We start from the raw sequence: 12,323 nt of genomic DNA on the forward strand, positions 1-12,323 counted from the left end.
GGAACGTCCCAACCCGAGTTCCGGTTTTTCCGCACCAGTCGAGCCGCTTTGGGCGACGGCCCGGGGCATCCGGAGCGCTACAGAGGACGGACCGTAGAGGTTGTCTGAAGGCCGAGGCCAAGATGGCGGCGCTGGCGGGTGAGCGGGTTGGGGCGGCGGGGTCGGGGCTTGGGTCTCTCCGGGAGACTTTACCCCCAGCCGCTCGGGCAAGCGGAAGCCGAGTGTGATACAGGCTGCCATCTTTGGGAGGAATTCCAGGCTGGGGCAGAAGGGGCCCACATTTCGTCCAGGATGCTGCCTCTGAAATTCCCGGGAAGAGGCGGCGCCGGTGGGTACAGCCCTGACAGGGAGAAAAGTGAGGCCCAGAGAGAGGCTGGGACCCCTGGAGGTCACGCGCCCTGGCAGGGCCGGAACGCGACTCAGGGCAGCCTGCCACCCTGGGAAGGGGTCGGTCACCGGCTGAGCAGGCGTCCTAACCCTGGCTGCTCCAGGGCCCTTTCCTCCTCCGATTAGCGATTAAGCACATAGGATGGATTCCCAGGATTGTAAAGGAAAGTGGGTATCCCGACAGCTGTCAAGATACTGTCTGGGAACCAGGAATCTGTTCGCAGTCCGGGTGCTTCATTAGTCATGCCTGGAAGGCCAGGGTCTAGTGGCGGTTCTGCCAACTGCTGTGTCCTTGAAGGAATGGAGTGGGCACGTTCCTTTACACATGGTTGGCAGCAGTCCCTGTGGCGTAGTTAAGAAATCATTGTCATTTCTGTTGGTGAAATGCCTGCGTCCTGCTAATAATGCTGTAGTTTTGGCTATACTCAGATTTTAAGGAAAGGCCAAATTTTTAGTAAGATGTGGGTACTTACTAAATAAATACTAAATAAATAAAATGGATATTTTTCCTTCCCGTACAAGTTCACCAGCCTTCTGAATCCTTACCAAAAGCCTCTTGCTAAGTCTGGACCAGAGGTTGGAATTCCCTCACCTTGGAGGTGAAAGCCATTTACTGTGCTGTGAATTTATCCAAAGCCCTAAGGTCAGGTTGGGGGGCCAAGGCTGAGAGAGAGGCAGCTCACACAGGAGTCAGAGTTACCCAGCCTCTGGGACTCCGAAACTCCCAGCCCAGGGCCTGGAGCCTCGCTGAAGTCTGTGGATATGTTGACTTGACACACATCTGTCTGTCTGAGTCAAGGCCATGACAGACACTAAGGGAAGCCAGGGAGGCCCTTGCATCTGGGGCAGGCAGGCACCGCACAAGAACATGCGGATGTGGCAGGATCAGGAGGACCTAGGAAGCTAGTGTAGACCCAGGCAGTTGAGCTGAAACCCGTCCCACAAGAAGGGCCGGGTGCTCCAGGCAGAGAGCATGGCAAGTGCAAGGCCCTGAGGCAGGTGGGACACTGATGTGCCTGAGGAAAGGAGCACTGGCCTCCAGTGTGGACTGTGTCATTGGAAACAGGGGGATGACACTGGACACTGTCTGGTGTCTGCTTCATATTCTGAAAGATGGCTTTTTTTTTTGGCTATACCTCACAGCTTGCAGAATCTTAGTTCCCTGACCAGGGGTCAAACTCGGGCCCCTTGCAGTGGAAGCACGGAGTCCTGACCCCTCGACCACCAGGGAAGTTCCCTGAAAGATCGCTCTGTACCAAATATTTGTTAAATGGAGTCTAGATAGACTGAGGGTGAGAGAGAGGGGCTGCTAGGTTCTGGCAGGCAATTGCCTGGCTGGACATTCCCGGCCGGTGTGGCCTCTGATGCTGTCTCAGCTCACTGCCCACTCACTGCCTCCACCCTGTGGTTCTCTCTGCAGCTTCCCGCCTGCTCCGCCCGATCCTTGCTGTGCGGTGAGTGCCTGCCTCCGGCTCTGATCCTGACCCTCTACCCATAGCAGTGAGGCCCTGGCCGGGAGGGGCTTAAATGGGGCCAATAGGGTGCCTCAGACTCGGGAGGGTCCTCCAGCAGCACCAGGTTGGCGGCCGCCTGGCCTCCAGACCCATGTCTCCCTGCTCTCGTGCCCTCAACTCAGCCATTACCTGGCACTGGAAGGCTTCTGGTACATTTGCTCAGGCAGCAGCCCTGTGCAGACCTCCTTGGGACGGGAAGGCAGGTGGCTGCCAGGGCCTTGGTGCAAACAAAGCCCAGAAATCCAGCCCCAGCCCCGAGCTTTCAGGGACACAGCAGATCTCAGGGGAGGGTCTTCTGTTTTTTTTTTTTAATACCAAAAACATTTTGTCTTGGGTTGCAGCTGATTAACAATGTTGTGATAGTTCCAGTGAACAGTGAAGAGGCTCAGTCATATATATACATGTATCCATTCTCCCCCAAACCCCAGGGGAGGGTCTTCTTAATGGAGGGGAGTTGGGGGCTCTGAGGATGGTGTGGATTTGGGCTGATTTTATTTTGATAGGGTTTTCCCCTGGGAATAAAATAGATAATGCAAAGCAAAGGGAAAGTGGGAAAACAAGGAAAATTTCAGATGCAGAGCAGGTACTCTAGATCAGGGATCAGCAGATTTGTTTATGCAAAGGGCCAAATAGTGGACATTTTCGACTCTGGCTCTTTGAAAACAGCCGTAGCCACCAAGAAAGTGAACGGGCATGGCTGTGTGTCCGTAAAACTTAATTTACAAAAACAAGCGGGGGGCTATATTTGGCCCCTGGTCGGTCCCCCCATGCTTGTCCCGGGGTGACCCTGTCAGCAGGCGCCCTGGGCTCCCTGTCATGTGTGGTCCGTCTCTTGACAGCTCTGGCATGGGTGCTGCTCTGCAGGTGCGCGGGGTCCATTCGAGCATGGCCGCTGACAGCCCGAGCAGGTAAGGCCGGCCTTCCTGAGAGCTAGCCCCACCACCCCTGCCTGCACAGCAGTGGCCTGTGGTAACCCTGGGGCCCTCCCACCACCCAGTGGGGCCATACCAGGGATCCCTGCCCTCAGAGTCCTGCCCAGCCCCCTCCTGCACATCCAGACTGATCGCTGCACATGTCCAGACCAGGAGCTTCCTGACAGAGTGTCAGCCAAACCTGTTTTCCAGTTGAGGAGACCAAGTCCTTGAGAGGACAAGGTCCCACTGGGACTGCAATGAGGCATGTCCTGCCCCAGGCCTGGGCAGCAGGTGGGGGCAGAGGGGGCGCCTGCCTGGCTGACGCCTCCCCATGCCATGTGTCTGTGTCCAGCACCCAGCCTGCCGTATCCCAGGCCAGAGCCGTGGTCCCCAAACCTGCCGCACTTCCCAGCAGCCGGGGCGAGTATGTGGTGGCCAAGCTGGACGACCTCATCAACTGGGCACGCCGGGTGAGCCCCTCCCTGTCTCCGTCCCTCAGGCCCCTGCTGCCAAGTGTCCACAGAGCGGGCCAGGCCCCTCTGTGTGAAGACCTGAGGCTCTGATTCTCAGGATCTCTGCCCTTCCCCCTGCCACCTCCCAGAGAGGATGATCCACCTCCTTCCTGTCCTTCTGTCTTCTGTTCCTCTTTTTTCTCTTTTAATGTAAAACCCATGTTTTTAACTGGAAATGGGTGATGAAAACAGTAGCTCCTTCCCAGCAGATATCCTAACTTCCACCCCGCCCCCCCGTGTTGACCTTGGGACAGTCTGCTATCCTTGTGCTCATCTGTGTCTCCCTCAGGACACGTGTCCTCTGCCCTATGACAGGGGCTCCTTTCAGTGCCCCTAGGGCGCCCCGCTGGGGAACAGGCCCCCATTGATGGTGCTGTACAATGTCCATGTGTGACCAGCAGGGCTGCAGTGAGCGCCCCTCCAGACCTGCAGCTCCAGGGTGGCCTTGTCACTGTGGCCAGGCACTGTGGAGTCGGCCACTGTGGGCACCGCTTGGGTGCCCTGCCATGTTGGGCTGCCCTTGCCCTCTGGGTGGCCTAAGCCCTGTCACCTGAATTAGCACATCTGCAGGCAGCAGGGACCTTAACCAGATCCCAGAATGGACACAGACAAGCAGAGAGAACAGCTAGGGGGGTGGGGGGTGGTGGGAATCAGACACCACAAGTCGGAGGGAAGTCAGGATGCATCCAGAAGGCCTTCCTGGAGGAATTGGTCCTTTGAGTTCAGGCACTGTTGGGAACAAGGCCCTGCAGGGGCTTAGTCGCAAGCTCTAAATCTGTGCCAGGTGTAATCACTGGGTGCTCAGAGCAGCATGTGCCATATTGGAGGCCAGATTTAGGGGAGACTGGGGTTGTGTGCACTGTATCATTAAAACTATTTGCACTTGGTTTTAGGGCTTTTCTGTTTGTTTTTCTTTTTGGTAATGTGGCTGCTGGGAAGCATGGACCCACTGGCCAAACTCACTTTCCCCTCCTGGCAGGCAGTCCTGTGCTGGGGCAGCATGCTCAGGCTGATGACCAGCATCCAGAATGCCTTTGGGTTTGGAGGTTATGTAGTCACTGTGGGCTAAGGTGTCATCTTTGAAGAAAGGCTAGGCATTTGGATTTTCCTTTGTGAAATCGCCCAATTTCTTTAAACATGGTGGGCCTCTCAGTGTGCTCACTGGCTACCCACCCTGCCCTGCAGAGCTCGATGTGGCCCATGACCTTCGGCCTGGCCTGCTGTGCCGTGGAGATGATGCACATGGCGGCACCCCGCTATGACATGGACCGCTTTGGCGTGGTCTTCCGTGCCAGCCCACGCCAGTCTGATGTGATGATCGTTGCTGGGACGCTCACCAACAAGATGGCCCCTGCGCTCCGCAAGGTGGGCCCAGCCCCAAGGCTCACCCTTACTCCCCATCCCCCACCCCCCAGCCTTGAGCCGCACACAGACTCCTGCCTGTCTCTTCCAGGTCTATGACCAGATGCCAGAGCCCCGCTACGTCGTATCCATGGGGAGGTGAGTGCCCAGCGGGGCAGGGTCGGATGACAGATAGGCCGGTGACACACTGGCCTCTCTCCTGTCTCCTTTCTGTGCTGCCTTCTGACGGGGGTAGTCCAGAATGTCCCCATCCCACAGCCTATTCCTGTCTGTGTCCACGGTAGGACCATGGGAGGTACATCCTGCTCTGGGGGGCTGCTGCCTTCTCCCCACCTGGCCAGCTCCTATTTCTCCACGCCATTAAAGGCTGTGTAGTCATCTAATTTCTTGGTAGAGGTGGAATTGACATACTATAAAATTCTCCATTTCGAAGTGTACTGTTCCGTGGGTTTTGGCGCATTTAGTGTTGTGCACCCATCGTATCTATGGAAGAGGTGTGGGTTGGGGGCTGGGAGTGGGGAGAGAGGTGGCCAGGTTGGTGGGAAAGGCCCTCACAACCCCGCTCCCCTCCCCCAGCTGCGCCAACGGAGGTGGCTACTACCACTACTCCTACTCAGTGGTGCGGGGCTGCGACCGCATCGTTCCAGTGGACATCTACGTCCCAGGTGAGCCCCCATGGGGCGCATAGAACCCCGTCTCCCCCATTGAGAGGGCTCGCCCTGTGAAGCATGAGCAGACCTAGGGTCCCAGAAGAGTGACACCCCAGCCTTTTCCCCGTCGTCCCTGGAAAGGTCTTCCCAGCTGTAGGTCTTTGACTACCCAGATTCAGCTCGCTCCAGTCTGCCCCCACCTCTTTGAAAGGGCCCTGGGGGGCGGGGCAGTGTGGCCTGGGTGTCAGCAGGCTGCCCACACTTGTCTCCTGGGTCCCGAGCCAGGTAACGTGGGGGTGAGGGCCGTGGACAGGACAGATCACCTGGGCGGGGCCCTTCTGGCCTTCCCCCGCCCACGTCTTGGCCTGGAAGTCAGTCCTGGGTTCATTCCGTCTGGCGGGCTTGGGCCCCGAGGGTGGCCCCGCCCACCTGCCCACCCCAAGCCCATCCCAACTGGTGTTGGTTGAAGGAGTCAGGAGCTTGAGGCACCACTCGCACTGCTCCCCTCTAGGCTGCCCGCCTACGGCCGAGGCCCTGCTCTACGGCATTCTGCAGCTGCAGAAGAAGATCAAACGGGAAAAGAGGTTGCGGATCTGGTACCGCAGGTAGTGCTGGCGCCCGGCCGCCCTGTGCATCGTCCCCCCAAGAGGCGGTCAATAAACCCGATCAACCTTCCCTGCGCTCCCGCCCAGCGTGCTCTGTAGGCGGGCCTGGGGGCCTGCGGGGAGGGCGGGGCCTTGCTCTCGCTCGCGTAGGGGGAAGCTGAGGCCCCGGGAGGGCATCGAGTCAGAGGAAACAGAATGATGGGAGAGTTGGGGTGCAGCCTGACTGGGTGGGACCAGAGGGTCTGGATCTTGGGGCTGCCACCCTGTGTGGCCCTGACCTAGTTCCGCCTCTTCTGAGGACCTCAGGTGCCCACCAGCGGGAGGGCGGGACGGGCCATCGGTGATTGATTGTCAGTGTCTGCCAAGGGCTGGACGGGAGATCGGGAAACTAGTGGGGAATGGCCACTGGCTCCTAAAAGCCCTTGTAGCAGATTTCTTTCCTTTTACCATTCTTTGGAGAGGCAGGAAAAGTAAAAGCAAACACACACTTGTGTCCCACTGCTGATGGGCCAGACCAGCGTTAGCGTTTATTTCATCCCCAGGTCCTCTGGCAGAGGGACAGGGAAGCTGGCGTGGGTCTGGACCAGGGCTGAGGGTTGGAGCCCTCAATTCCATCACAAAGGCACTGAGTAGGGGTAGGGGTTCCCGAAACCCAGGTCCCCCAGGGAGCGTGGGCAGCTGGCCCTTGGGCTCAGTGCTTGGTGACCAGGGGCGTGATCATCCGCGGGAAGGAGTAGTAGCGGCAGTCGGCTGGCGGGACCAGCTCCAAGACCTGCGTGCGGATGTTATCCCGCCGGAAGCCCGCCTCCAGCAGGGCCGGCACCTGCGTCTCCTAGCCAGAGGGAGGCGCCAGGTCACAGGGAGTGGGGGGCAGTGGTGACCTCTGCTGTCCGCCCCTCTGCCAGGTACCCTGGGACCTAGGTGGGGTCGGAGGCCTGGGTGTGGGTGTCTCCGGGTGTTCAAACACCACTTCCAGGCTGTTAGGGTGTATCGCCTAGTTCGTCTTCGCAGATAGAGGAAACCAAGTGGGCAAAGGCCCGAGACAAAGGTGGCCAGACGAATAAAGAGAAGCCTGGGTGCAGGAGGGCAGAGGGAGGAGTGTGGGGACTCTGGGCTGCATCCCTGTATCCCCAGGGCCTGGGGGAGCCACCAGATGTCAGTCTGGAGAGACTGACCTCTCCTGATGTACAAGTCCACTGAGATCAGCCCCTAGGGCCGGCGGAAGCCAGGGACCCTCCCCAGATCACAGCTGCCTCCCCACCCAGAGTCACTGCCCGGGATGGGGGTGGGGCACCTCAAACATGGTAGTGATGTCCGAATACTTGGTCTTCATCAGCTCCCCCCAGGAGGTGAGGTTACAGTAGGTGAGGACACCCCCTGGCTTCAGCAGGCGGAAGGCATGGTCCTGGGAGTGGGGGTGAGGGTGAACAGTGGTCAGGAAGGGATGTGAGGGTGGGCAGAGGTGTTCCCAGCGGACCTCCCACCTCCTGGCAGGTCAGGGGAATAGTGGAAGGAGAGGTGACCCCTGCATGGACAGCAGGTGCCCCCCACGGGGTTGGCCCTCCATCCTGGGGCTGGTAGCCCACATTCCACCATCAGTGGCCCTACCCGAATGAAGTTGAACTGGTGAGTGTGCCAGGTCTCCTCCGACAGTGGGTACGTATCATACAGGATCCCTGTGTGGGAGGATGGAAGTCACACGGTTGGGGAGGCAGCCTCACTGGGCAGGGCTGCCAGTAGGAGCCTCAGGGAGGCCCGAAGTGCCACAGCCACTTGTACGCATCATGTCTCTTCCGTCCTTCAGGAGGTATATGCACACCTGCGTGCCAGGCTCCTGGACGTGCATCCGCCCGTGCCTGCCTCTAGGCTCTGCGCCCCAGTGAAACGTCGAGGCTTCATAAGCAGGCAGAGGGGCTGGCAGACCCAGCAGAGGCCCCCCCCGCCAGCTCCCAGAGCCCCTCACCATCAAAGTGACTGTCTGGCAGGGTGGGTGCCACCTCCTCCCACAGGCCTTTCAAGGGAACCACCTTGGGGCAGAGGAGAAAAAGAAGGCTAGGTCAGAGGGGGCCCAGAACTCCCATCTGTTACAAGGGAAGGGGCAAGGCCTTCATCCTGAAGACAGGGACCAAGGGCAGAAACAGGCACCTTATGTGACTGCTGCAGGGCCCAATCCTGGAGCCGCTGGAAGACGCCCTCGTTGCACTCGATGATCCAGTGCTCCTCGATGGGAGCCTCCTGCACCTTTGTGGCTGCGATGGCCATGCCGAAGCCCACTTCTAGTACCCGGCCCCCTAGGCAGACAGAGAGCCCAGGTGTTAACCCGCTGGGTGGGGCTGATGAGGCCACGTGGAGGAGGGGGAACGGGGGCAGGGCTTTGACGGGGAGAAACATTTGCCACAAGGACCGAGCGACACAGCAGAGCAGAGGTGGGACAGAACACAGCAGCTCTGAGAGGGAACAGCGTGGGCCTGGGCCAGCAGCCAGGGAGGGTGGCCTGCCAGGGAGGCCCCGGACAACGGCCACTGGGCTGGCCAGGCCAGGAGGCAGGACAGACCCTGGACTTTGAGCCCTGGCCCAGGCTGTTTACACTGAGGGTGCTTATCTGCCAATTTGGGCAGTCCCGCAGCCCCGCAACAGTGAAGTCAACAAAGGACAAGGAAGAACCAGGATTCAAGGCCCAGGCCTGGAACAGGAGGGCGGAGATTGATCCCCTTTGGGTCAAAGACGGAGGCAGAGAAACACCCTAACTAGGCAGGGACACTGGCTGTGCCCATTTGGTAGATGGGGACACAGAGGCCCAGAGGTGGCATGCACAGCCTCTGGGGTCGTGGGGATTCCTGAGCACCCCATGGGCTCTGACACCTGGTGCAGGGCCGCCTTCGACAGCTGTCTCCCGGCCTCAGCTTTCCCGAAGCTATTCTTAGCTGAGGCGGGCCTCCCGCGACTCCTAGGTAGAAGTCCCCACGTGGGCTTGGGCAGCACCTCGCCAGGCTGCCATTCCCCGTCCTCGACCTCGCGCGGGGTGGGGGTGGGGGACCGGAGGCTGAGTTCCGCATCTGAATCCCATCCCCCGATTCACCCCCATCACTGAGTCGGGGCGTCAGTGCTCCTGGAGAGGGCTTTCCTGGTACTCAAGGCGCCCGCAGCGCCCCCAGGATAACCCCGCTGCCCTCGCGAGCGGCCCTACATTCCAGGCGAGGAAAGAAGGCGCATAGAGACTCCGCCGCGTCGCCGGAGAGCGGGCTGGCCTCGGTCGGCCCCGCTCGCCGGGCCGGGCTACCTCTGGAGGCGGCGGCAGCCGCCAGCGCGTGCATGTAGGGGGTCTCCCAGCGCTCCATCACCGGCTTGCCCAGGATCTGCAGGTGCGTGTCCGACGCGTCGTAGGCCGCGGGCGCAGCCCGCCAGGCGGGGCTGCAGTTCTCGCCGGGCGCGAAGATAGGGGTCGCGGCGGGGGCGCTCATGCTGCGGGATAGACCGCACACCCTGCAAGCTCCGGAGGGGCAGGGCCGCGTCCCTGCAGGGCCTTCTGGGCAGGGGGCGGGGCGGGGCGGGGCGGGGCGGGGCGGGGCGGGGCGGGGCGGGGGGGCGGGTTGAACAGCCCAGGGCACATGGCGCGAGCTCATTGCGCGGCGGCACGAGCGGCCTCTAGCGGCTGTGGTGGAAAAGGCGGCCCTCGGTTGGTCCCGGATCCCCTCGACGGTCCCTCCTCGTTAAGCCTCCAGCGCCTGGCGGGTAGACCAGGCACTGGAGCCCTCGGGGTCCTCACCCTGTCGCTTTCCTGCCTCACTTTCCTCATCTGTCACCACCGACTGCATCAACATCCCCCTCCTTGCTGGAGTGTGAAGGTCTAAGGATTTTCCAGGCAGGGTTGGAAGTGCTTTAAAGTGTTTTTTTTTTTTTTTTTTTTTTTTTTTTTTAAATTGTTCTTCTTTATTTGTGGCTGTGCTGGGTCCTCGCTGCCGCGTGGCCTTTTCTCTGGTTGTCGAGGGTGGGGGCTGCTCTCGGGCTGCAGCGCGAGGCTTCTCATTGTGCTGGCCCCTCGTGTTGCAGAGCACAGGCTCCCGGGCACTTGGGCGTCAGCAGCAGTGGCGTGTGGGCTCAGGCGTTGTGGCACACGGGCTTAACCGTTCCACGGCATGGGGGATCTTCCCGAACCAGGGATTGAACCCAGGTCTTCTGCATTGGCAGGCTGATACTTCACCACCGAGCCACCAGGGAAGCCCCTAAAGTGTTTACAATTATTCGTCCTTCAGAAGTGTTGCAGTGGCTTCTTTTATCCTCGTCATTTTTATCTTATTTATTTAATTTTTAGTTTTGGACGTGCCACATGGCTTATGGGATTTTATTCCCTGACCAAGGATTGAAACTTGGATGCACAGTGAAAGCGCCACCAAGTCCCAGCCCCTGGATCACCAGGGAGTTCCCTTATCCCGCCTCATTTTACAGGTGGAGAAACTAATGCTCCACAGGCAAAGCTGGCAACCTCACGGCTGTGAGTGCACGGGTGCAGGGACCCAGAACAAACCCTGACCACCCCTCTTGAGCTCAGATCATCCCCCCACCCAAAGCCACCTGAGACCCCAGAGGCCTATGAGCAGCTCAGGGCACAGAGGCCTCTAGCGCTGGGACTGAAACACCCACCCCAGCAGTCAGCAGTTGCCAGATCCTCCTCCCCAGGACAGTAGGCAGGACAGCCCACCCCTGCTGTCTCGCCCCAGGGCAGCCTGGGAGTCAGCTATGTCCTCTGCCTGCCATGCTGGGACCCAGCCCCAAGTGTAGCTGGGATGTCTTCCAGGCTCTTCCTTTTCCTGTCTGTCTGCACACCGGGGGCCCCTGGGTGTGAATCTGGAACACTCCATCCCTGCCAAACCTTTTGCACATCCCAGTGAACATGTGGGAAAACTGAGGCCCAAAGAGGCTGAGGTCTGAACAAAGATCCATACAGCCAAAGCTATGGCTTTCCCAGTAGTCACGTACAGTTGTGAGAGTTGAACCATAAAGAAGGCTGAGGGCGGAAGAACTGATGCTTTTGAACTATAGTGCTGGAGAAGTCTCTTGAGAGCCCTTTGAATTGCAAGAAGATCAAACCAGTCAATCCTAAAGGAAATCAATCCTGAATATTCATTGAAAGGGCTAATGCTGAAGCTCCAATACTTTGGCCACCAAAGAGCTGACTCATTGGAAAAAATCCTGATGCTGGGAAAGATTGAAGGCAAGAGGAGAAGAGAGTGACAGAGAATGAGACTGTTAGATAACATCATCGACTCAATGGACATGAATCTGAGCAAACTGTAGGAAATAGTGTTGGACAGGGAGCCTGGCGTGATGCAATCCACGGGGTCAGAGAGAGTTGGACATGACAGCGAATGAACAACAACAAGCCAACCCCTTCTGTGTCCGCCTCTGGATGGCTGCTAACAGCCCTGACCTGGCTCCAGACTCCTCCCCACAGGCCCTGCCCACCCTCTGCAGAGCTCCTGTGTCCTTCCTGCCCCCAGTCCTTTGCACACACACTCTCCCCTGCCTGGACAGCTTCTCTACTATCCTGGCCTGGTTGTCTTCTCTTTCTGCTTCATGGCTGCAGCCACACCTCCTCTGGGAGGCAACCCCCTTCCAGGCTGAGTACAGCCCATTTGAAGCTGTTCTATCTCTGGCACCTCTCTTTGGTATTTTACTCACTGAAGGTATTTCTTTAAGGTGGTATTGTCTGTCTGACCCACCTGGTAAACAGAAAGTGCTTGATTAAATCTTAGGGGTACATTGGTTCTCATATGGTCTGGATGGAAGAGACTCTCAGGAAGAGGCACAGTGAATAGATGTCCCAGGCACCAGGGCTCGGCTCACACTGCTTTTTGTCTCACATGAGTTCATGTTGTCTAGTTACGGCTGTACTGGGCACTGTGGTGGAGGCTTTGCAGGCATGCACCCCAGTATCCTTGAGCCACCCATGTACACAGGAGGCACTCACTAATGTCACCCAATTCAAGCAATGCCCCAGAATGCCCAGCCAGAGACAGGGGAAGGCAGGCTGTATTCATTAGCTATTGTTGTTGTTCAGTCACAAAGTCATGTCTGACTCTCTGTGACCCCATGGACTGTAGCCCGTCAGGCTCCTCTGTCCATGAAATTCTCCAGGCAAGAACACTGGAGTGGGTTTCCATTTCCATCCCCCAAGGGATCGTCCAGACCCAGGGATCGAACCCACATCTCCAGCATTGGCAGGTGTGTTCTTTACTGCTGAGCCTCCAGAGAAGCCCTCATTGCTATTGCTATATAACAGACTGCCCCAAATGTAGCCGCTTAAAACAACCCAGTTTAGCATCTTTCTGTGGGTCAGATTCAGGTGCAGCTTAGCAGGTCCTCTGCTTCACAGTCTGTG

The 12,323-nt window shown here is 58.6% G+C and overlaps 2 protein-coding genes across 3 annotated transcripts; one reads left to right on the top strand and one right to left on the bottom strand.

The window, feature by feature from the left end:
* The first annotated feature begins 23 nt into the window (after positions 1-23).
* NDUFS7 (NADH:ubiquinone oxidoreductase core subunit S7) lies at positions 24-6,014 on the top strand. Of its 2 annotated transcripts, none has more exons than XM_065918491.1 (8): positions 24-138; positions 1,808-1,841; positions 2,741-2,809; positions 3,168-3,285; positions 4,513-4,692; positions 4,781-4,827; positions 5,266-5,354; positions 5,851-6,014. In XM_065918491.1, the coding sequence occupies exons 1-8, from the start codon at positions 123-125 to the stop codon at positions 5,946-5,948; spliced, it is 651 nt and encodes a 216-aa protein (XP_065774563.1). In that variant the 5' UTR covers positions 24-122; the 3' UTR covers positions 5,949-6,014. The 2 variants fall into 2 exon arrangements, with proteins under 2 accessions (XP_065774563.1, XP_065774562.1); XM_065918490.1 differs by lacking the exon at positions 24-138 and adding an exon at positions 170-328.
* Positions 6,015-6,446: 432 nt separating this feature from the next.
* On the bottom strand, positions 6,447-9,473 carry GAMT (guanidinoacetate N-methyltransferase). The gene is made up of 6 exons (XM_065918489.1): positions 9,225-9,473; positions 8,090-8,235; positions 7,908-7,971; positions 7,553-7,620; positions 7,239-7,349; positions 6,447-6,776 (listed from the first exon to the last, which is right to left on the bottom strand). Exons 1-6 carry the CDS (start codon positions 9,403-9,405, stop codon positions 6,636-6,638), a joined length of 711 nt encoding a protein of 236 aa, XP_065774561.1. The 5' UTR covers positions 9,406-9,473; the 3' UTR covers positions 6,447-6,635.
* Between the last annotated feature and the right edge of the window lie 2,850 nt (positions 9,474-12,323).

Source organism: Muntiacus reevesi, chromosome 1 (genome assembly GCF_963930625.1).
Source record: "Muntiacus reevesi chromosome 1, mMunRee1.1, whole genome shotgun sequence".
In the NCBI taxonomy this organism is placed as follows: Eukaryota; Metazoa; Chordata; class Mammalia; order Artiodactyla; family Cervidae; genus Muntiacus; species Muntiacus reevesi.